At 43.6% G+C, this 21658-nt stretch overlaps 2 protein-coding genes across 2 annotated transcripts; both read right to left on the reverse strand.

The window, feature by feature from the left end:
* LOC311229974 (cornifelin homolog B-like) lies at window positions 1-6104 on the reverse strand. Its single transcript, XM_084316082.1, has 3 exons — window positions 6016-6104; window positions 3860-4011; window positions 1-988 (listed from the first exon to the last, which is right to left on the reverse strand). The coding sequence occupies exons 1-3, from the start codon at window positions 6098-6100 to the stop codon at window positions 851-853; spliced, it is 375 nt and encodes a 124-aa protein (XP_084172208.1). The 5' UTR covers window positions 6101-6104; the 3' UTR covers window positions 1-850.
* Window positions 6105-12408: 6304 nt separating this feature from the next.
* Window positions 12409-18987, reverse strand: LOC311230028 (placenta-specific gene 8 protein-like). Its single transcript, XM_084316168.1, has 4 exons — window positions 18852-18987; window positions 18167-18254; window positions 15557-15708; window positions 12409-13473 (listed from the first exon to the last, which is right to left on the reverse strand). Exons 2-4 carry the CDS (start codon window positions 18249-18251, stop codon window positions 13384-13386), a joined length of 327 nt encoding a protein of 108 aa, XP_084172294.1. The 5' UTR covers window positions 18252-18254; window positions 18852-18987; the 3' UTR covers window positions 12409-13383.
* Between the last annotated feature and the right edge of the window lie 2671 nt (window positions 18988-21658).

Raw genomic sequence — 21658 nt, forward strand, 5'->3', positions numbered from 1 at the left:
TGAAATAGAGCCAAGGATTTATTTTAAGTCACACAAATTGAACAGAAATAACTGCAGTCGCTACAAAACAGGCAAAATATAAAATCTTAACATTCAAGTGCAAATAGTTTGTGTATATTACAGTGTGATATTGTCATACAGTATATACTTGGAATGGAAATACCCAGAACGTTACAGAAATATCTAGTGAATTTAAAGGGGCACTAGCAAAAAAACAATGCTGATTGATTTTGCACATAATCTCACACACATGCAAAAACTGTAAAGAGTTTTGCACATTAATTTAGTTTGACAGTTATTGAGAGTAAATTAGTTTGAATATGGCCAATATGGTGATGTCATCGGGGACATTGATTCCTTGTGTCAATTACAGCTCAATGAAATGATGTAGATGTGAAAATAGCAATACCTTGTCTTATAGGAACTGGATCAATTCATTGAGGTGTAATTAACCGGCCGTATTCAAACTAATTTACTCTCAATAACTGTCAAACTAAATGAATGTGTGCAAACCTTTTCACAGTTTTTGGATGTGAGTGAGATTACGGGCTAAATCAATCACCATTGTTGGTCCCTTTAAGTTCTGAATAACAGAAAAGGCTAAAATTATGGCATTTACTGCCTCTGTTGTTTTCCACCACAGACTATTTATAGAACATATGCACCTTTAACATTCCCCTGCTCTTCCATCGCTGAAACATTGAACAAGAAGCATCTTATAATTATTTGGTGGATAATTATGTGGGAATCAATTAGTTGTCGGTTTGAAACCCGTTTTGGGTAAAAAAGAAAAAGAACAAAATGCTACACTAGGAGGTGGGTAGTCTTCTAGGAGACGCTAGCCAGGCTCCTATGCGCTTTGGTACTGCGTGGTGATCACGGTTGCGCCGCCCTGGGTGCGATTTTTTATCTTCACCTCGCGGGACATCTGGCACCACGTGCAGGGATAGCAGAAGACCACCTTACAGCAGTCATCACAGCATGAGCCCTGAGAGAGAGAGAGAGAGAGAGAGAGAGAGAGAGAGAAAGCGAGAGAGAGAGAGAGAGAGAGAGAGAGAGAGAGAGAGAGAGAGAGAGAGAGAGAGAGAGAGAGAGAGAGAGAGAGAGGAGATGGGGAGAGAAAGAGAGAGAGGGAGAGAAAGAGAGAGAAAGAGAGAGGGGGAGATAGAGAAAGAGAGGGAGGGAAGAAGAGGAGAGGGGGAGAAAGAAAGAGGGAGAGAGAAAGCGAGAGGGGGGAGAGAGAGGGAGAGAGATAGAGAAAGAGAGGGAGGGAAGAAGAGAGGAGAGGGGGAGAGAGAAAGAGGGAGGGAGAGAGAAAGAGAGAGAGAGAGAGAGAGAGAGAGAGAGGGAGAGAGGATTAGTCTGGGCTTTGTGGGGAAAGAAAAATTGTAATTCTGATCATCTTAACCCTTCCACTGCCGCACTACCAAAACGGTTTACCCTTTCACTGTGACAATACACAGAAGGTTAACAGCGACCGTCGGTTGTGTGATAGTAAAGGGTTATTAACCTTCTGTCGTGTGGCAGTCTGGAGCAGAAGTCTCCACGTCAACAAGATAGATACTGTCATCAACAGCGCCCTCCAGACAGTAACTGGTTGCCTGAAACCCACCGTGTCCTACCTGCCAGTCCTAGCTGGAATCGCCCCAGCCAGTCTCCGACGTGATGCGGCTACCCTCACCCTGGCAAGAAAAGCCCAGAATTACGACTGGCACATCCTGCACAAAGCCACAACAACACCGGCACCACCAGGCAGGCTAAACTCTCGCCATCCCTACAACAAGGCAGCACAAGAAATGCTACAGTCTATTTCTGAGGACTTGTCCAGAGACGCCTGGCTGGCAGCATCCTGGAAACGATCATGGGAGTCGGCTGGGCCCTCCCGTATCCAGCGATACATCCAGGACCCAGGAGGTGGTGTAAAAGGAGACGATTTGCCACGCCATCTATGGACCTCGCTGAACCGTCTACGCACTGGAGTTGGGCGCTTCAAGTCTTCCATGAAGAAGTGGGGCCTCACGGACAGTGCGGCGTGCGAGTGTGGCGAGCCTGAACAGACTGCCGAGCATATAATCACCAGCTTCCCCGTCTACAGCCCGCCCTCAGAAGCTGGTCTTTTCGACGTAGGACCATAGACGAGGGCGTGGGCTGCAGGCAGTGGTGCGATGTTAATATGGACTGAGCCGGCACGCAGGATAATGCAGCCGCGCGCACGCGCAGCCCCGCGCGCATGCGCATATGTTCCCTCGCGCACATGTATAATAATACACTTTGTTTGTATAGCCTTTCATACAGAAACTGCAGCTCAAAGTGCTTCACAACAGAAGAAAGACAGGCATAAAATGAGCACATAAAGTGCAGACATATAAAATCAGTTTTTCACATTAGGATCTAACATCCCAACAGGCAACCTTGTTTATGGTTTGATTCAGTTTTAATATAAATAATAAAAATAAAGAGAAGATTAATTAATTATCTACTCAGTCCCAAAGTTTGTGATGTAAATATGGAATGTCCCAAGTTGCTGCTGTTTACAGAGTGTATTGTTGTCCAAAGGTGAATGATGGTGAATGAAGGGTTAAATCAAAACAGTTGTCAATTCCAAACGGTGAGACACGTAGGAAAATGTATCCTCATACATCATTCACCTTTGGACAACAATACACTCTGTAAACAGCAGCAACTTGGGACATTCCATATTTACATCACAAAGAGTCCAGACGTGGTTGAAGACACCGGCCTAGCGGCTATTGTTATGATAATGCGAGGTAGCGCCGGGAGGCAGGTAAACAGACGAGCCGAGTCGAGCGCAGCGCGTTCTTGAGTGCACGCGCATGCGTGCACAACCATGCATGTGCGTGCACGCGCTTCTGCTCAAATCTTTAATACTCAGTGAGCTTGCACACCGTGCTACCCCGTCCCATGAACAACGCATGCCTGGCTGCAGGACACAGAGTTGGCCATCTGATGATACACGAAAGAAGAAGTGTGGCAGTGAAAGGGTTAAGGAACTTTTTTCCAGTGCCGTTTCCATAGAAACAGACCACGTCATCACCACCCACCACCACCGTCTTCCACTGCACCACACCCCCCGCTCAGTGACGGATCACAGAGCCTGTGAGAAGGAGAACCACAAACAACGCTTTACAATTTTCTGTTCCTCACATTCACCCATTCACTCACACAGCGACGGCAACCTGCTCATCAGGGGTTAAGTGTCTTGCTCAAGGACACTTCGACACGCTGCCCGGGAGGAGCGGGAACCTTTCCGATTACCAGACGACCGCCCTACCTCCTGATCCACTGTCACGCCCACTAGATGTCGCACTAGAGCACCAGCTTGTCATTTATCCAATAATGTGCATTCCACGTGGGGGAATGGGAAGTATGGAGGGGATACATGCCTGTAACATGTAAACAACAACTTTCATTTTAGCTAACTAATTAGTCAGAAATGGACTATGAACAATGCCTGTCAAATGAGCCATACTATTGTCTCCATAGCTATAATACAGAGCAGACGATGGGTCTGCAAACATCGCTAAGATGGTCAATAACGCTGGCGTCAGGCGGTAGAGATGGGGTAAGTCGGTGGCAGTCAAAGAGTTAAAGAACACCTTAGAAAATGTCAAAAACTTCTGGAGATTTCGCCAAGAATTAAGTTTTCTCACGATTGGATGGCAATCACTTCTGTTCTGAAAATGTCTCAGAAACACCCCTTTCTTTTCAATCTACCTAGACATGTCATGTATCCTCTGAATGGAGGTTATGTCTCTCTAGTCTGTGCTTGTAAAGTTTCAGGAGGCTGGGATTATCCTAACGGTCACAATAGGTAATTTTATACAGTGAGGGTTCTTACCTGGATGCCGTAGCGCTCTCTCATGGAGGAGCGGAGGCAGCAGGACACCGCCATGCAGCTTACGCTGTCCAGCACCGGCATGCAGCAGCACCAGCCAAAGTCACCCGCCGTCTTGCACTGCATGCAGGGGAAACACCACCACGCACAGCAGCCTGGGAGGGACGCAAGGGAGGAGGGGGAGAGAGGTTATGGTACTGACACAGTGATACTGTGGAGAGAGAGGGGTTATGGTACTGTGACACAGTAATACTGATACTGCAGAGAGAGGTTCCGGTACACTGACGGTAATACTGCTACAAATCTTTTGACGCGAGGCGGTGAGAGGTTGTGCTGTTGATGACGTTGACGACGATGACTATGTTTATAACCGTCCACCAGATTACTGTAGGTTTGAATTTGTATCTATCTATCTTATTACTATCTCAGAGACAAACATATTCACACACAGGTTTATTTTCTGCTATTTTATGAAGTATTTCAGTAGTCAAGCTGTGCGTATTTGTTTATTTGTTTATTAACTGTTTTGAAGCAGAAGCCCACACTACAGAACAGTAATCCAAGTGGCACAAAACCAAAGCACCAAACAATCTGATTAAACAATTCAAATGGGAGAAATGGTGCACATTTCCTGGCAGTAGCAACAGCTCTACCCAGCGTAGGAACGCTGTTCTCATTCTGATCCTGGCGTCTCTAAAGTCAAATCTATACTCCAACGTGCCGCTTGACGCTTCACCGACGGTGTTGTATTTGGCTGCGGTTGCAGCTGGTTGCCTCTGGGCTTACGGACCCACGATCCGGCATCCATAGATACAGTGCGTTATATACAAAGTGTCGGGTGTAGATGCACATGGACCTGAGTGCATGTGAGGTGGCATGGTACGGAGTACGTGGTTAATGTTGTGTCATCATACCATACAAGACTATTGTGCAGTAATAGCATCAATGCTTTGTTGCTGCTTCCTTTTTGGACCACACGTGGTTAATCGCTAGTTCTCCATTAAGAACGCCTTCCCTTTCTGGGCCATCAGGCCTAATAGCCAAACAAAATAAACACACCACTTACTGTACTAGCCTCCCTCTGTCCTCTCGCTATGAGAGAATAGAGTGAAGTGCTAACTATGCTACCCGCTCTACCTCGGAGGGCTTCTACGAGTATCGATTTCAATTAGCTCCCTCCATATTTTCAGAAGATTCGCCTAAAAGTACACGCAAGTAAATGGAAGATTGCTCCACTTCTACAAGGACCATTTGCATGTTCTTGGTATCTAGGGACATCTATGAACCCCAGGGAATGTATTCCCAGTGTCAGAAATATTGTGTCTGTTATGCTTGAGTAAACTGTAATGAACCAAAGGAGAATATAAATTATTATACGTTTTTTTCCCATCTTTGATGGTGAATAACACCGTGCTAACATTAAGAGAGAGGGACTGTAGATAAAGGATGTTGGTGCAAGTGCTAAAAAGACCAAATAATTAAAAGTTGTTAAGCAGCTGAATGCTGCGTTGGACAAAACACTTAATGCATCGTAATTCTAGTCCTGGGCATGCAGTACCTCCTCCGCCCTGAGGGTAAGAGTGCATACTCAGACCATAGTGGGTGCAGTTGATCGGCTATGATCTTTTCTGACCATTTCCTGGTGTACTGGTCTGACATGTTTGTAATACTGCACATTGCTTCAACAGTTGCCTTACCTCTTAATTTGACCACTCTAATTTATTCTTATTCTGTACAATTAGTGCTGTATCACTGTACATTAATACTACAACTCTGTACATACATCTGATTAGTACTATTACTCAGTAGTACTCATTTATATATTTTATACCCAGTTGAATTACCTATACACTGTTGCACTTTACAGTTACCTTTGCACTCTGGCTGGATGCCAAACCTCTTTTTGCTGTACTGTACTTGTGATGCATAACGGCAATACATTTGAATGTAACATAATAGCAATGCAGTGACTCATAGGGACATGGAAGTCTTGGACTTTGACACCTAGGCTATTAATGGGTGGCGGGTACTGTAGGCATTATGCCATTGCATGGAGTTGTTTGACCAAAAGAAGAAAAAAATAAAAGGCGTGTAAACACCAGAGGAATTGTGTCGTTGGGTATCGTTTCATTATTAAAGTCTGACACGACGTGACTTACAGGTGCCAGCATCAGCACAACAGTCACAGAGTCCGGTGGTCCATGTTCCTGAGCCAGGCTGGGTCACGATGATCGTTTGAGCCATTTTCTGTCCCAGGGAAGAGGACAGGAGAGAGAGAGATGGAGGGGGGGGGGGAGACTGGGTGTTAAACAGAAAACTGCTGTGATACCTGATTGATTGATTGATTGATTGACATTTTTATTAACAGATTGCAGAATGGGTACAATACAGTACGGCTCAATACACACAATATATAGGTATAGGCAGGGTTCGAATTATCACCTGAGAGCTATGGGGGCCCCCTGAATTTTTTTTTTTACAATTTTTTTTTACTTCAGGGTCCCCCATTTTCAATTCATCATAACATATATGACACACACGACATACAGATAGACAGTACAGATACATTTATGACATACCAGATTTGCAAATACAGTACTGTTTGTGATACAAAAAGAGTCCAGAAATGAGAGAAGAGAAGAAGTACCCAGAGACAGATCTACAGTATTGGTACAGTATATTATCCTGTAAAACAATAAAGTCGTGATGACAAAAGTTGGCTATAAGAGAATAGTCTACACACTAGATCAATATGTCTGCAGATGTGCTATACAAGCTCATAAGATAAGAGTGTAATACCTTATTAATAGCAGTCTATTCAAAGGTTAAAACAAGGTTTCCCCCAGTAGATTAGGCTTATATTAAGCTACTCTCCCAATCTAATTTATATTATCACAAGAAATAAGAAGCTTACCCTGTCTGTAGGCTCCAATGTGGAGAGTTGTTGTATTCCCCTCCCTTGCTTTCGCCTTTCTTAATAAGTCTCCTTTTCTAGATCCAAAATTGAGTCAGTTGTTGTTACAGCGGTGACTTCTCTTTCTTTCTGCCCTCCTCAGTTCCTCTCTACAGGGGTGTCAAACTCATTTTCACAGAGGGCCACATCAGCATTATGGTTGCCCTCAAAGGGCCAAAGACCGTATTAATGTTAATGTAATGTAAAATAAATGTAGCTACTCATTTACATATTGTTAAACATGTTGTTTCTGTATTTATTACTTATTCAAGTTATACATATTGCATATGCATTTGCATAGATGTAGAAATATATGTTAGCTTATGTTATTTTAACAAATAATTTTAGTTTATCAGAACCCCATATTACTCCATCAATCAATGATCAAACCATTCAAGTAAATAACAAAGAAGAATATCATCAAATACAAGCTATGACATTAAGTTTGTTCAAAACCTTTTTGTCACAGTCAAGAGGGGCAGAACTAACAACTGTGAGCTGCAAAGAACACGTGGGACAGATAGAATAGAATAGACTTTTAATTGTCATTGCACAGTATACAACGAAATTTCAGGGGAGCTCCCACAGACCGTAGTACATAATACATACATGAACACATAACACATAACACTGTACATAACAGAATATTTTAAATAATAAAGTGCATAATGGGTGGTAATCAGAGATTATCAAGTGCAGTGGTAAGTGCATGGTGCACGTGAGGGGACAGTCAATGAGTGTTTAACAGTCTAACTGCTTGGGGGAAAAAGCTGTTCTTAAATCGTGTACTCTTAGCATGTATTGACCGGTATCTCCTCCCTGAGGGAAGGAGCTGAAAGAGGTGATGTGCTGGGTGCGACTGGTCCTTGATGATACATTTGGAGCGGTGGAGGCAGCGGGAGGTGAAGACGAGATGTAGCAGATGTTACAAAAACAAATGGCTGCACACAACCTTGCAGAGGCCACTAATGGAATATAGTTTAATTAACTTTAATTAACAGATTGCAGAATGGGTACAGTACAGTACAGCTCAATACACACAATTGTTAAGGGAATGCAGACCAGAGAAAGACTTTCGACTTGTTTACAGTTGTTAAGGGGATGCAGACCAGAGGGAGACTTTCGTCTTGTTTACATCAGGGTCCCCCATTTTCAATTCATCAGGACATAATATATGACATACATGATGACATACAGATAGACAGTACTGCTACATCTATACATTTATACATATTATACATTAACGTGTTTAGTCCCTTGTTTGAGCCGAATCTGGGTTTAACATGATTTGTGGAGCTCCCTCTGGTGTTGTGGTCGCATGCATGGTATTCACTGACCTTTGTTTGGGAAGTATTTTGACATGTACATGGGTACCTTATAGTCATGTAGTGTATCTTGTAGACCAGGCCCATTGCAAGTTGCTGTACTCTGTGTTGCCCACATTGTCCACCATGTGGCGTTCGTTGGGGAAACAACGCTGTTTGGGGCAGCAACACAACACAGACACTGTATTTATTAATTATTTTATTAACATTTTATTAACTTGACAGACTGTGTTCTCATAGTGATTCCTTCATGTCTAGCCTCCAGAAAATAAATTAGAAGCTATGGGGCCTGTCTCGCAAGCCAGAGGATATTGTTCGATTCCACGTGAGCCCTCCAGGAGGCAATTTAAACAGCCCAGCATGCTAATCAACCCGGTATAAAGGCCTGCACTGGAGGGTGGCCCATTCCTTTTTTTTGCCCGCTCTCCCTCCTACTTTCTCCCACGTACTCTTTCTCTCTTCCAATTTTTCTACCTCTTTCACCCCCCACAGTTTTCACTCTTCCACTCACTTTATCTGTTTCTCCCTCCCCGCTTCTTTCTTTCCCTCTCTCCTATACCACTGGGGCCCAACTGGACCAGAGCAACCTGGGAGGAAGCTGTAATTGGGGCACTGTCTGAGGGAGCATTACATACTCTAGCAAGGTGTAAACATATGACGCTGGAGGAGGAAGTGGCTTCCATTAAGGAAATCATATGGGGCTCACTGTGCAGCACAGGCCGCCATGCAATTATCAGATTTCTGGAGGAATTCTGGAAACATATACTGTATAACAAAACCCCCTCTGCTGCAACAATAGTACTTTGGTTTCTGAAATGTCTCAGTCTCTGTGACCAGCGGACAGTTGTCTTGTCGTCTCAGGGCCATGTAGGGGACTGTAAAACTAATACCGGTTTTCATTAAACCTAATAGTCGCGAATGGCCTATATTTATGTCAGCTAAGCAGGCCAGGGAACACTTAGCAACACCCCAAAGGGAGAGACACCATCTGCTGGCCTTGAGGGGAGGTGGAGAAATGCTGCACTAGAGCCTCGATGTAAAGGGCAAGAGGTGTGGAAAGGCACAGCACAGTACGAGGGAAACCATCAAACAACTTGTGAAATGTGGTAAAGGGTTAAACATTACATTTTGTCTGTAACCGTAGCACTAGAGCTTGGATGTTTGGATGAGCTCAGAAGACAAGAGGGCACAGCAAGCAGCGCTTCAGGGAAACAGTCAAACAGTCACTTGGAAATGCAGTCAAAAATACTGTATCAAATGGTACCAGAGCCTGAGGGCCGAGGCACAGCAGGGCTCCAGGCACAGTGTCGGGGGTTAAAGATCCTGAAAAATATGGTGAGTGGTCAAAGAATATTCCTCAGTGCTGTGAGAATAGTGATAGAGCGTGGCTGTAGAGAGGACTTTGTTGGGGAACCAGCGCTCCAGACAAAGTATCAGAGTCAGGATCCGAGTTCTCCCTGCTGCCAGCAACACGTCAACAAAGTCTGGGTGGAACCCGGAGTGACCCTCGTCTGAGGAGGCGGCAGCACCCTGCCCCCCTGCTCCCTAAAATAATTCAATATTCTAATATTCCCCTGGTATTTGTTGTCATACAAAAATACAGAATACTTTTATATGAAATGCTTCTTTCTGTTTTGCTCCTGAGAGTGTGCTAGATAAAAAAAGTATAAAATAGAAAGTCAAGTACGTAAAACAAGTGTAAACAAAAGTGTTCAATATACATATACAATATACAATGCAGAGTAGAGAAAAAGTAACTGAGTTACAATACAATATACAGTACAATGCAGAAGTGGGATGAGGTACAACTTAGGGTAAGGTGCAATGAGGTATGAGTTGTAGTAAAGAGATAAAGTGGTATGTGGTCCAGTTATACTGCTCTGATTAAAGGTTGTGTTAAAGTGGTATGTGGTCCAGTTCTGCTGCTCTGATTAAAGGTCATGTTAAAGTGGGATGTGGTCCAGTTATGCTGCTCTGACTAAAGGTTATGTTAAAGTGGTATGTAATCCAGTTATGCTGCTCTGATTAAAGGTTATGTTAAAGTGGTATGTGGTCCAGTTATGCTGCTCTGATTAAAGGTTATGTTAAAGTGGTATGTGGTCCAGTTATGCTGCTCTGATTAAAGGTTATATTAAAGTGGTATGTGGTCCAGTTATGCTGCTCTGACTAAATGTTATGTTAAAGTGGTATGTGGTGCAGTTATGCTGCTCTGATTAAAGGTTATGTTAAAGTGGTATGTGGTCCAGTTATGCTGCTCTGATTAAAGGTTATATTAAAGTGGTATGTGGTCCAGTTATGCTGCTCTGATTAAAGGTTATGTTAAAGTGGTATGTGGTCCAGTTATGCTGCTCTGATTAAAGGTTATGTTAAAGTGGTATGTGGTCCAGTTCTGCTGCTCTGATTAAAGGTTATGTTAAAGTGGTATGTGGTCCAGTTATGCTGCTCTGACTAAAGGTTATGTTAACACTTTAACTGCCAGAAGACGAGTTTAGGCGTCCTTCCCCGCCATGCTCAAGTTGCCGAAGACGCCGTAACTCGTCTTTGATATCAATATTTCAAAAATCTGTGATCGGATTCATATTTCCCATCCGCTGGCCTGAGACCCACCAAAAAGCCCCACTGAACCCTCTAGCGGTTCAAGAGCGCCATCTGGTGGCCGATCGCCGCAATCGCCAAACAGGAAGTTACTTGGACGATGTGCTGTTCACCCATATTACTTCCGGGCACTCGGTATAGGTTCCGGCACTCTAGCTCGTCACAATACATAGCGATCCGTTGCCAATAACTCGATAAACAACATGATTTGGACGTATATACTATTATACAAGCTGGAAATGGACCGGATATTTTTACATCCCATAATGGAAAACTGTCTACCCCACGCTGATCGCCCAACGGCCCGCGGAGACTGGGGTGAGTTTTAGCGTGTAATATTTCCGTGTTCGACACTAACTGCTATGATGAACATTTGACCCACATTAGATGAATGGTATAACGCTGCCCACGGAATTATAAACGCCCCCTCGCCCATCCGGTCAACATCAGATGACGTGTAGTAACTTCCAGAAGTCCGTCCAGTTGGATTTTTTTATATCGCGCCGATTGCTATCAAACTGTATTTGATCATCAATATAATGCATTTGGGGCTATAAATCACGTTCTGGAGAAAGCTGCAGAAAGAGATGAAAACATACTTATACTAGATCATATTTTAGTATGAATATGTGAATGAAAAAGTTAAACGTTCATACACCCTGAACAATACATATAGGACATTGAATGGGCCCTAATAATGGCAATTTAGCAATAGAATTTAAAAAGTTATAGCCCTGCAAAGAAGGGGAACTTCTCCATAGACAAATAGAGCTGGCAACCTATGGTATATTATGAATTTAGCCTTAGGCAATCAAAGTGTTAAAGTGGTATGTGGTCCAGTTCTGCTGCTCTGATTAAAGGTTATGTTAAAGTGGTATGTGGTCCAGTTCTACTGCTCTGATTAAAGGTTGCGTTAAAGTGGTATGTGGTCCAGTTCTGCTGCTCTGATTAAAGGTTATGTTAAAGTGGTATGTGGTCCAGTTATGCTGCTCTGATTAAAGGTTATGTTAAAGTGGTATGTGGTCCAGTTCTACTGCTCTGATTAAAGGTTGTGTTAAAGTGGTATGTGGTCCAGTTCTGCTGCTGATTAAAGGTGATGTTAAAGTGGTATGTGGTCCAGTTCTGCTGCTCTGATTAAAGGTGATGTTAAAGTGGTATGTGGTCATTATCCTGCTCTGATTAAAGGTTATGTTAAAGTGGTATGTGGTCCACAGTCTTTTTCGTCAAAGTAACTAGTAACTGATAGGTTCAGATAAATGTAGTGGAGTAAAAAGTAAAATATTTCCTTTGAAATGTAGTGGAGTAAAAGTATAAAGTTCCCTAAAACGAGGGAGTAAAGTACAAATAGCTTGAAATTGTACTTAAGTACAGTACTGGAGTAAAAATACTTGACTTTCCACCACTGCATTTCATAGTATAAGAAATGTATCGCGTACACCAGGGTAAAGATGAAATGTATCGCGTACACCAGGGTAAAGATGAAATGTATCGCGTACACCAGGGTAAAGATGAAATGTATCGCGTACACCAGGGTAAAGATGAAATGTATCGCGTACACCAGGGTAAAGATGAAATGTATCGCGTACACCAGGGTAAAGATGAAATGTATCGCGTACACCAGGGTAAAGATGAAATGTATCGCATACACCAGGGTAAAGATGAGACTGAACTCTCTTGCCTGAAATAGAGCCAAGGATTTATTTTAAGTCACACAAATTGAACAGAAATAACTGCAGTCGCTACAAAACAGGCAAAATATAAAATCTTAACATTCAAGTGCAAATAGTTTGTGTATATTACAGTGTGATATTGTCATACAGTATATACTTGGAATGGAAATACCCAGAACGTTACAGAAATATCTAGTGAATTTAAAGGGGCACTAGCAAAAAAACAATGCTGATTGATTTTGCACATAATCTCACACACATGCAAAAACTGTAAAGAGTTTTGCACATTAATTTAGTTTGACAGTTATTGAGAGTAAATTAGTTTGAATATGGCCAATATGGTGATGTCATCGGGGACATTGATTCCTTGTGTCAATTACAGCTCAATGAAATGATGTAGATGTGAAAATAGCAATACCTTGTCTTATAGGAACTGGATCAATTCATTGAGGTGTAATTAACCGGCCGTATTCAAACTAATTTACTCTCAATAACTGTCAAACTAAATGAATGTGTGCAAACCTTTTCACAGTTTTTGGATGTGAGTGAGATTACGTGCTAAATCAATCACCATTGTTGGTCCCTTTAAGTTCTGAATAACAGAAAAGGCTAAAATTATGGCATTTACTGCCTCTGTTGTTTTCCACCACAGACTATTTATAGAACATATGCACCTTTAACATTCCCCTGCTCTTCCATCGCTGAAACATTGAACAAGAACATTGAACATTGAACCCGCATTTCATTGTATACCTGTATGCCGTGACAATTAAAACTCTTGACTTGACTTGACTTGACAAGAAGCATCTTATAATTATTTGGTGGATAATTATGTGGGAATCAATTAGTTGCCGGTTTGAAACCCGTTTTGGGTAAAAAAGAAAAAGAACAAAATGCTACACTAGGAGGTGGGTAGTCTTCTAGGAGACGCTAGCCAGGCTCCTATGCGCTTTGGTACTGCGTGGTGATCACGGTTGCGCCGCCCTAGGTGCGATTTTTCACCTCGCGGGACATCTGGCACCACGTGCAGGGATAGCAGAAGACCACATCACTGCAGTCATCACAGCATGAGCCCTGAGAGAGAGAGAGAGAGAGAGAGAGAGGGAGAGAGAGAGAGAGAGAGAGAGAGAGAGAGAGAGAGAGAGAGAGAGAGAGAGAGAGAGAGAGAGAGAGAGAGAGAGGAGATGGGGAGAGAAAGAGAGAGAGGGAGAGAAAGAGAGAGAAAGAGAGAGGGGGAGATAGAGAAAGAGAGGGAGGGAAGAAGAGGAGAGGGGGAGAAAAAGAGGGGGAGAAAGAAAGAGGGAGAGAGAAAGCGAGAGGGGGGAGAGAGAGGGAGAGAGATAGAGAAAGAGAGGGAGGGAAGAAGAGAGGAGAGGGGGAGAGAGAAAGAGGGAGGGAGAGAGAAAGAGAGAGAGAGAGAGAGGGAGAGAGGATTAGTCTGGGCTTTGTGGGGAAAGAAAAATTGTAATTCTGATCATCTTAACCCTTTCACTGCCGCACTACCAAAACGGTTTACCCTTTCACTGTGACAATACACAGAAGGTTAACAGCGACCGTCGGTTGTGTGATAGTAAAGGGTTATTAACCTTCTGTCGTGTGGCAGTCTGGAGCAGAAGTCCCCACGTCAACAAGATAGATACTGTCATCAACAGCGCCCTCCGGACAGTAACTGGTTGCCTGAAACCCACCCGTGTCCTACCTGCCAGTCCTAGCTGGAATCGCCCCAGCCAGTCTCCGACGTGATGCGGCTACCCTCACCCTGGCAAGAAAAGCCCAGAAGTACGACTGGCACATCCTGCACAAAGCCACAACAACACCGGCACCACCAGGCAGGCTAAACTCTCGCCATCCCTACAACAAGGCAGCACAAGAAATGCTACAGTCTATTTGTGAGGACTTGTCCAGAGACGCCTGGCTGGCAGCATCCTGGAAACGATCATGGGAGTCGGCTGGGCCCTCCCGTATCCAGCGATACATCCAGGACCCAGGAGGTGGTGTAAAAGGAGACGATTTGCCACGCCATCTACGGACCTCGCTGAACCGTCTACGCACTGGAGTTGGGCGCTTCAAGTCTTCCATGAAGAAGTGGGGCCTCACGGACAGTGCGGCATGCGAGTGTGGCGAGCCTGAACAGACTGCCGAGCATATAATCACCAGCTTCCCCGTCTACAGCCCGCCCTCAGAAGCTGGTCTTTTCGACGTAGGACCATAGACGAGGGCGTGGGCTGCAGGACACAGAGTTGGCCATCTGATGATACACGAAAGAAGAAGTGTGGCAGTGAAAGGGTTAAGGAACTTTTTTCCAGTGCCGTTTCCATAGAAACAGACCACGTCATCACCACCCACCACCACCGTCTTCCACTGCACCACACCCCCCGCTCAGTGACGGATCACAGAGCCTGTGAGAAGGAGAACCACAAACAACGCTTTACAATTTTCTGTTCCTCACATTCACCCATTCGCTCACACAGCGACGGCAACCTGCTCATCAGGAGCAATTAGGGGTTAAGTGTCTTGCTCAAGGACACTTCGACACGCTGCCCGGGAGGAGCAGGAACCTTTCCGATTACCAGACGACTGCCCTACCTCCTGATCCACTGTCACGCCCACTAGATGTCGCACTAGAGCACCAGCTTGTCATTTATCCAATAATGTGCATTCCACGTGGGGGAATGGGAAGTATGGAGGGGATACATGCCTGTAACATGTAAACAACAACTTTCATTTTAGCTAACTAATTAGTCATAAATGGACTATGAACAATGCCTGTCAAATGAGCCATACTATTGTCTCCATAGCTATAATACAGAGCAGACGATGGGTCTGCAAACATCGCTAAGATGGTCAATAACGCTGGTGTCAGGCGGTAGAGATGGGGTAAGTCGGTGGCAGTCAAAGAGTTAAAGGACACCTTAGAAAATGTCAAAAACCTCTGGAGATTTCGCCAAGAATTAAGTTTTCTCACGATTGGATGGCAATCACTTCTGTTCTGAAAATGTCTCAGAAACACGAACACCCCTTTCTTTTCAATCTACCTAGACATGTCATGTATCCTCTGAATGGAGGTTATGTCTCTAGTCTGTGCTTGTAAAGTTTCAGGAGGCTGTGATTATCCTAACGGTCACAATAGGTAATTTTATACAGTGAGGGTTCTCACCTGGATGCCGTAGCGCTCTCTCATGGAGGAGCGGAGGCAGCACGACACCGCCATGCAGCTTACGCTGTCCAGCACCGGCATGCAGCAGCACCAGCCAAAGTCACCCGCCGTCTTGCACTGCATGCAGGGGAAACACCACCACGCACAGCAGCCTGGGAGGGACGCAAGGGAGGAGGGGGAGAGAGGTTATGGTACTGACACAGTGATACTGTGGAGAGAGAGAGGGGTTATGGTACTGTGACAGTAATACTGATACTGCAGAGAGAGGTTCCGGTACACTGACAGTAATACTGCTACAAATCTTTTGACGCGAGGGCGGTGAGAGGTTGTGCTGTTGATGACGTCGACGATGACTATGTTTATAACCGTCCACCAGATTACTGTAGGTTTGAATTTGTATCTATCTATCTTATTACTATCTCAGAGACAAACATATTCACACACAGGTTTATTTTCTGCTATTTTATGAAGTATTTCAGTAGTCAAGCTGTGCGTATTTGTTTATTTGTTTATTAACTGTTTTGAAGCAGAAGCCCACACTACAGAACAGTAATCCAAGTGGCACAAAACAAAAGCACAAACAATCTGATTAAACAATTCAAATGGAAGAAATGGTGCACATTTCCTGGCAGTAGCAACAGTTCTCATTCTGATCCTGGCGTCTCTAAAGTCAAATCTATACTCCAACGTGCCGCTTGACGCTTCACCGACGGTGTTGTATTTGGCTGCGGTTGCAGCTGGTTGCCTCTGGGCTTACGGACCCACGATCCGGCATCCATAGATACAGTGCGTTATATACAAAGTGTCGGGTGTAGATGCACATGGACCTGAGTGCATGTGAGGTGGCATGGTACGGAGTACGTGGTTAATGTTGTGTCATACCATACAAGACTATTGTGCAGTAATAGCATCAATGCTTTGTTGCTGCTTCCTTTTTGGACCACACGTGGTTAATCGCTAGTTCTCCATTAAGAACGCCTTCCCTTTCTGGGCCAACAGGCCTAATAGCCAAACAAAATAAACACACCACTTACTGTACTAGCCTCCCTCTGTCCTCTCGCTATGAGAGAATTACTAGAGTGAAGTGCTAACTATGCTACCCGCTCTACCTCGGAGGGCTTCTACGAGTATCGATTTCAATTAGCTCCCTCCATATTTTCAGAAGATTCGCCTAAAAGTACACCCAAAGTAAATGGAAGATTGCTCCACTTCTACAAGGACCATTTGCATGTTCTTGGTATCTAGGGACATCTATGAACCTCAGGGAATGTATTCCCAGTGTCAGAAATATTGTGTCTGTTATGCTTGAGTAAACTGTAATGAACCAAAGGAGAATATAAATTATTATTCGTTTTTTTCCCATCTTTGATGGTGAATAACACCGTGCTAACATTAAGAGAGAGGGACTGTAGATAAAGGATGTTGGTGCAAGTGCTAAAAATACCAAATAATTAAAAGTTGTTAAAGGATAACTCCACTATTTTGGGAAATTAGCTTATTTAACATCTTCCCTGGAGTTAGACAAGAAGATGCATACCTTTTTTGTCTCTGTGCGTGCATTTTAGCTTTGGGAATAGATGCTCCGTTAGCATAGCTTAGCTTCATCACTGGAAGTGAGGCAGGACAGTAGCCTTACAGTGCCTTACAGTGTATTGCAAGGTCTGACATTGACCAAACTTGATATGCATGACCTTGGTGGGCTCTAGGTCAACTCCTGAAAAGGGGGTCAATGTCAGACCTTGCAATCAAAAGTTAGGGGCGCACTGAAATTATGGCAAGGGTTATTAGCCCCCTAACTTTTGATTGAAGCTAAGCTATGCTAACGGAGCATCTATTCCCAAAGCTAAAATGCACGCACAGAGACAAAAAAGGTATGCATCTTCTTGTCTAACTCCAGGGAAGATGTTAAATAAGCTAATTTCCCAAAATAGTGGAGTTATCCTTTAAGCAGCTGAATGCTGCGTTGGACAAAACACTTAATGCATCGTAATTCTAGTCCTGGGCATGCAGTACAGTACCTCCGCCCTGAGAGTGCATACTCAGACCATAGTGGGTGCAGTTGATCGGCTATGATCTTTTCTGACCATTTCCTGGTGTACTGGTCTGACATGTTTGTAATACTGCACATTGCTTCAACAGTTGCCTTACCTCTTAATTTGACCACTCTAATGTATTCTTATTCTGTACAATTAGTGCTGTATCACTGTACATTAATACTACAACTCTGTACATACATCTGATTAGTACTATTACTCAGTAGTACTCATTTATATATTTTATACCCAGTTGAATTACCTATACACTGTTGCACTTTACAGTTACCTTTGCACTCTGGCTGGATGCCAAACCTCTTTTTGCTGTACTGTACTTGTGATGCATAACGGCAATACATTTGAATGTAACATAATAGCAATGCAGTGACTCATAGGGACATGGAAGTCTTGGACCTTGACACCTAGGCTATTAATGGGTGGCGGGTACTGTAGGCATTATGCCATTGCATGGAGTTGTTTGACCAAAAGAAGAAAAAAATAAAAGGCGTGTAAACACCAGAGGAATTGTGTCGTTGGGTATCGTTTCATTATTAAAGTCTGACACGACGTGACTTACAGGTGCCAGCATCAGCACAACAGTCACAGAGTCCGGTGGTCCATGTTCCTGAGCCAGGCTGGGTCACGATGATCGTTTGAGCCATTTTCTGTCCCAGGGAAGAGGACAGGAGAGTGAGAGATGGAGGGGGGGGGGGGGAGACTGGGTGTTACAGTAAACAGAAAACTGCTGTGATACCTGATTGATTGATTGATTGACATTTTTATTAACAGATTGCAGAATGGGTACAATACAGTACGGCTCAATACACACAATATATAGGTATAGGTATAGTCAGGATTGTGAGGACTGTGACCAGGCAAAATGTTTAGCCTTTATTAACTATATCAAAGTCAAGTTACATATTGTCACCTCGTAAAATAATGTCCAAGTTGTTTGAAAACCTAATAAACAACAAAATTATAGAATATACGATATTTATTATATCATTTCACAACTGGGTATAGGAACAGCATGATCTTTTCAATTAAGGATGTAGACCATTTTACCAGAGGTGGCCAGCATCATGAAGAAATGACTTAAAGGCAAAACAATTATTTGTATCATGTTTGTATTAATTGTGTTGTCTTGTTGTAACTGCCTCATAGTCTAATCGAGATCGAGTTATTAATATTAACTATTCAAACGGTGGATCTGACTAAAGCCAATACAATAGTCCCTGAAACCGTGGTGCATTTTCTCTTACCTTTTCTCTCGCACCCCTTTGCACTTAAGAACACGGTGCTTTATTCGAGAGAAACTGACCTCGACGAGTTGTAATAAATTATATGACTTCCGAAGTCCGATCAGAGTTTTGCTTCTGGACTTGTTGACAGTGATTGTCAATCAGATGTGTCAATCACAGTGCAGTGACGTAGGTACCTGCCAATAGGGTCCAGCTGCAGCGCCGGACGCACGCTCACTTAAAACAGCGCACCTCCGAGCTGCTTCTTAGAAAGTAGGTTCGTGGCTGCCAAAGGCTTGTTGCCCAGTGAGAGGATTTTCCGGCGCTGCAGCTGGACCCTACTCTAGGTACCTGCTGCCATTATATGTACAGTACACAAACAGTACTGTATTGTAAATACAGTACTGTTTGTGATACAAAGAGAGCCCAGAAAAAAAAAAGTTTATACATTTGCTGTAGAAACTGTACATTGGATTGGGTAGGTGGGGGGGGGGGGACTGTACATTGGAGGTGGTTGGGTAGGAGTGGGGGGGGGGGGGGGGTTGGGTAGGAGGGGTGGGTGGGGGACACTGTACACTGTACAACTGTACAAACAAAACTGTACATTGGAATATTGACAAGACCATACTTGGTAATTTACTGTACATTGGAGGGGGTTGTGTTAGGACATTTACAGGGGCCAGTTTCGAATTGCAGTCTCCCGTAGGTGTTTTTTGAGAGTGTTTTTGAAAGTGGGTAGTGATTCACATTCCTTTACAGCTTTGGGTAGGGCGTTCCACATTGATGTGGCATAATTGCGAAACGTGTTTAGTCCCTTGTTTGAGCCGAATCTGAGTTTAACATGATTTGTGGAGCTCCCTCTGGTGTTGTGATCGTGGTATTCACTGACCTTTGGGAAGTATTTTGACATGTACATGGGTACCTTGGTCGTGTAGTGTATCTTGTAGACCAGGCCCATTGCAAGTTGCTGTACTCTGTCGTCTACTCTAAGCCATCCTAAGTTGTCAAAGTGGGCAGGGGTGAGGTGGGTTCTAGGAGTAAGGTCAAGCAGTAGTCTGACCAGTTTGTTTTGAGATGTTTGTAATTTTGTTTTTAGCGCCTTTGAGGTGCTTTGGTACCATGAGGTGCAAGCATAGTCGTAGTACCCTTGAATGAGTGCTCCTGCCAGAGTCTTCAGGGTATTCTTGTTTACCAGTGAGGAGATCCGGTACAAGAATCGAGTTTGTTGGTTGACTTTTTTTTATTACATTGGATGCCATTTTGTCACAGGAAAGATTTGCCTCTAGGATGGAACCCAGGTAGGTAATATCTTCTTTCCTCGTGACAATATTGTCACCCACTGTAACTGAGAAGCCGTCGGTCTTGCTGAGTTTGTTATTTGAACCGAAGAGAATGGACTCTGTTTTGCCCATGTGTAATGATAGTTTGTTATCAGTGAGCCATATGCAGATTTTGCCTAGTTCCGAGCTGAGGGTTTTTTCAACCTGCAACTTGTTCTTGTCAGAGACCAGCAGGGCTGAGTCGTCCGCAAACAGGAACAAGTTGCAGTCACAGGCTAACGACATGTCATTTGCATAAATTAGGAAGAGTAGCGGTCCTAGTATGCTTCCTTGTGGAACACCACAGCTCACTGTGAGGGGGGGGGGGTAGAGTACCGTTTACCTCTACCATCTGTTCTCTCCCCTCCAGGTAGGATTGCATCCAGCTCACTGATAAGCTATCAAAACCAATTGCTTTTAGCTTGTCAATCAGAATGGAGTGATTGACAGTGCGTTTCAACCCTCACAATACTCAGACATTTTTATGATATGCCCTGATAATTATGGGCATATATTCAGAGAATAAACCATGAGATATGTCCACCCTGTCATGGACATAATGCATTACTGTTAAATATGTTTTCATTGCAATATTAAGATGAAAATTACTTTTTCTGAAAGGTATGATGTCCCTTTCCTGAACATGGTTATTTGTTTGCTTTAACTATAAATAAATAAAAGATTTTATGTAAACCATCTGTTTTTAAAGGAACACATACAATTCGCACATATATATTTTATAATTAGGAGAAAAGTGTGATATTTGGATGCAGTTTTTTATTTGCATATTATTGCCCCCCACTTAGCTATTGAACACACTAGATTATTTAAACAGATATCTCACAGTATGATTAAATTATTATTAAAAAATATCAAGATGACAGGGTGGACCAGTGCATGACAGGGTGGACCAGCACATGACGGGGTGGACACATAAAGCAGAACACACAAAGCATCACACAATATGAAAATTAAACATTTATTCAACTTTGAAAATGGGTACATTCTCAATCTATTTGAAATAAATAATTTACCATAGAACATACCACATACCATAGAACATACCACACACCATAGAACATACCCATGTGCTGCACACAGCAGCATCACACCTGGACAAGAGGCAGGGGAACTATGTGAGAATGCTGTTCATCGACTACAGCTCAGCATTCAATACCATAGTCCCCTCCAAACTCATAGCCAAGCTCAGGGACCTGGGCTTGAACTATGACCTCTGCCAGTGGGTCTTGGACTTCCTGACGGGCAGACCCCAGGTGGTGAGAGCAGGCAACTGCACCTCCTCATCCATCACCCTCAACAACCCCAGGGCTGTGTTCTGAGTCCCCTCCTCTACTCCCTGTACACACATGACTGTGTGGCACAGCGGAACAACAACACAATCATCACATTTTCTGACGACACAGTAGTGGTGGGCCTGATCTCTGCCAACGACGAGAGGGCCTACCTGGAAGAGGTCAAGGTCCTAGCGGGATGGTGTCAAGAGAACAG

This window comes from Notolepis coatsorum, assembly GCF_963971535.1.
Source record: "Notolepis coatsorum genome assembly, chromosome: 6".
NCBI lineage: Eukaryota > Metazoa > Chordata > Actinopteri > Aulopiformes > Paralepididae > Notolepis > Notolepis coatsorum.

What these genes read in the sequence shown, in the direction of transcription:
- LOC311229974 (XM_084316082.1), bottom strand. Translation starts at nt 6,100, where the DNA reads ATGGCTCAAACGATCATCGTGACCCAGCCTGGCTCAGGAACATGGACC. An exon ending in TTGTGCTGATGCTGGCACCT is followed by an intron (nt 4,012 to 6,015) that starts GTAAGTCACGTC and finishes CGTCCCTCCCAG; the next exon opens with GCTGCTGTGCGTGGTGGTGT. An exon ending in GAGAGCGCTACGGCATCCAG is followed by an intron (nt 989 to 3,859) that starts GTAAGAACCCTC and finishes TCTCTCTCTCAG; the next exon opens with GGCTCATGCTGTGATGACTG.
- LOC311230028 (XM_084316168.1), bottom strand. Translation starts at nt 18,251, where the DNA reads ATGGCTCAAACGATCATCGTGACCCAGCCTGGCTCAGGAACATGGACC. An exon ending in TTGTGCTGATGCTGGCACCT is followed by an intron (nt 15,709 to 18,166) that starts GTAAGTCACGTC and finishes CGTCCCTCCCAG; the next exon opens with GCTGCTGTGCGTGGTGGTGT. An exon ending in GAGAGCGCTACGGCATCCAG is followed by an intron (nt 13,474 to 15,556) that starts GTGAGAACCCTC and finishes TCTCTCTCTCAG; the next exon opens with GGCTCATGCTGTGATGACTG.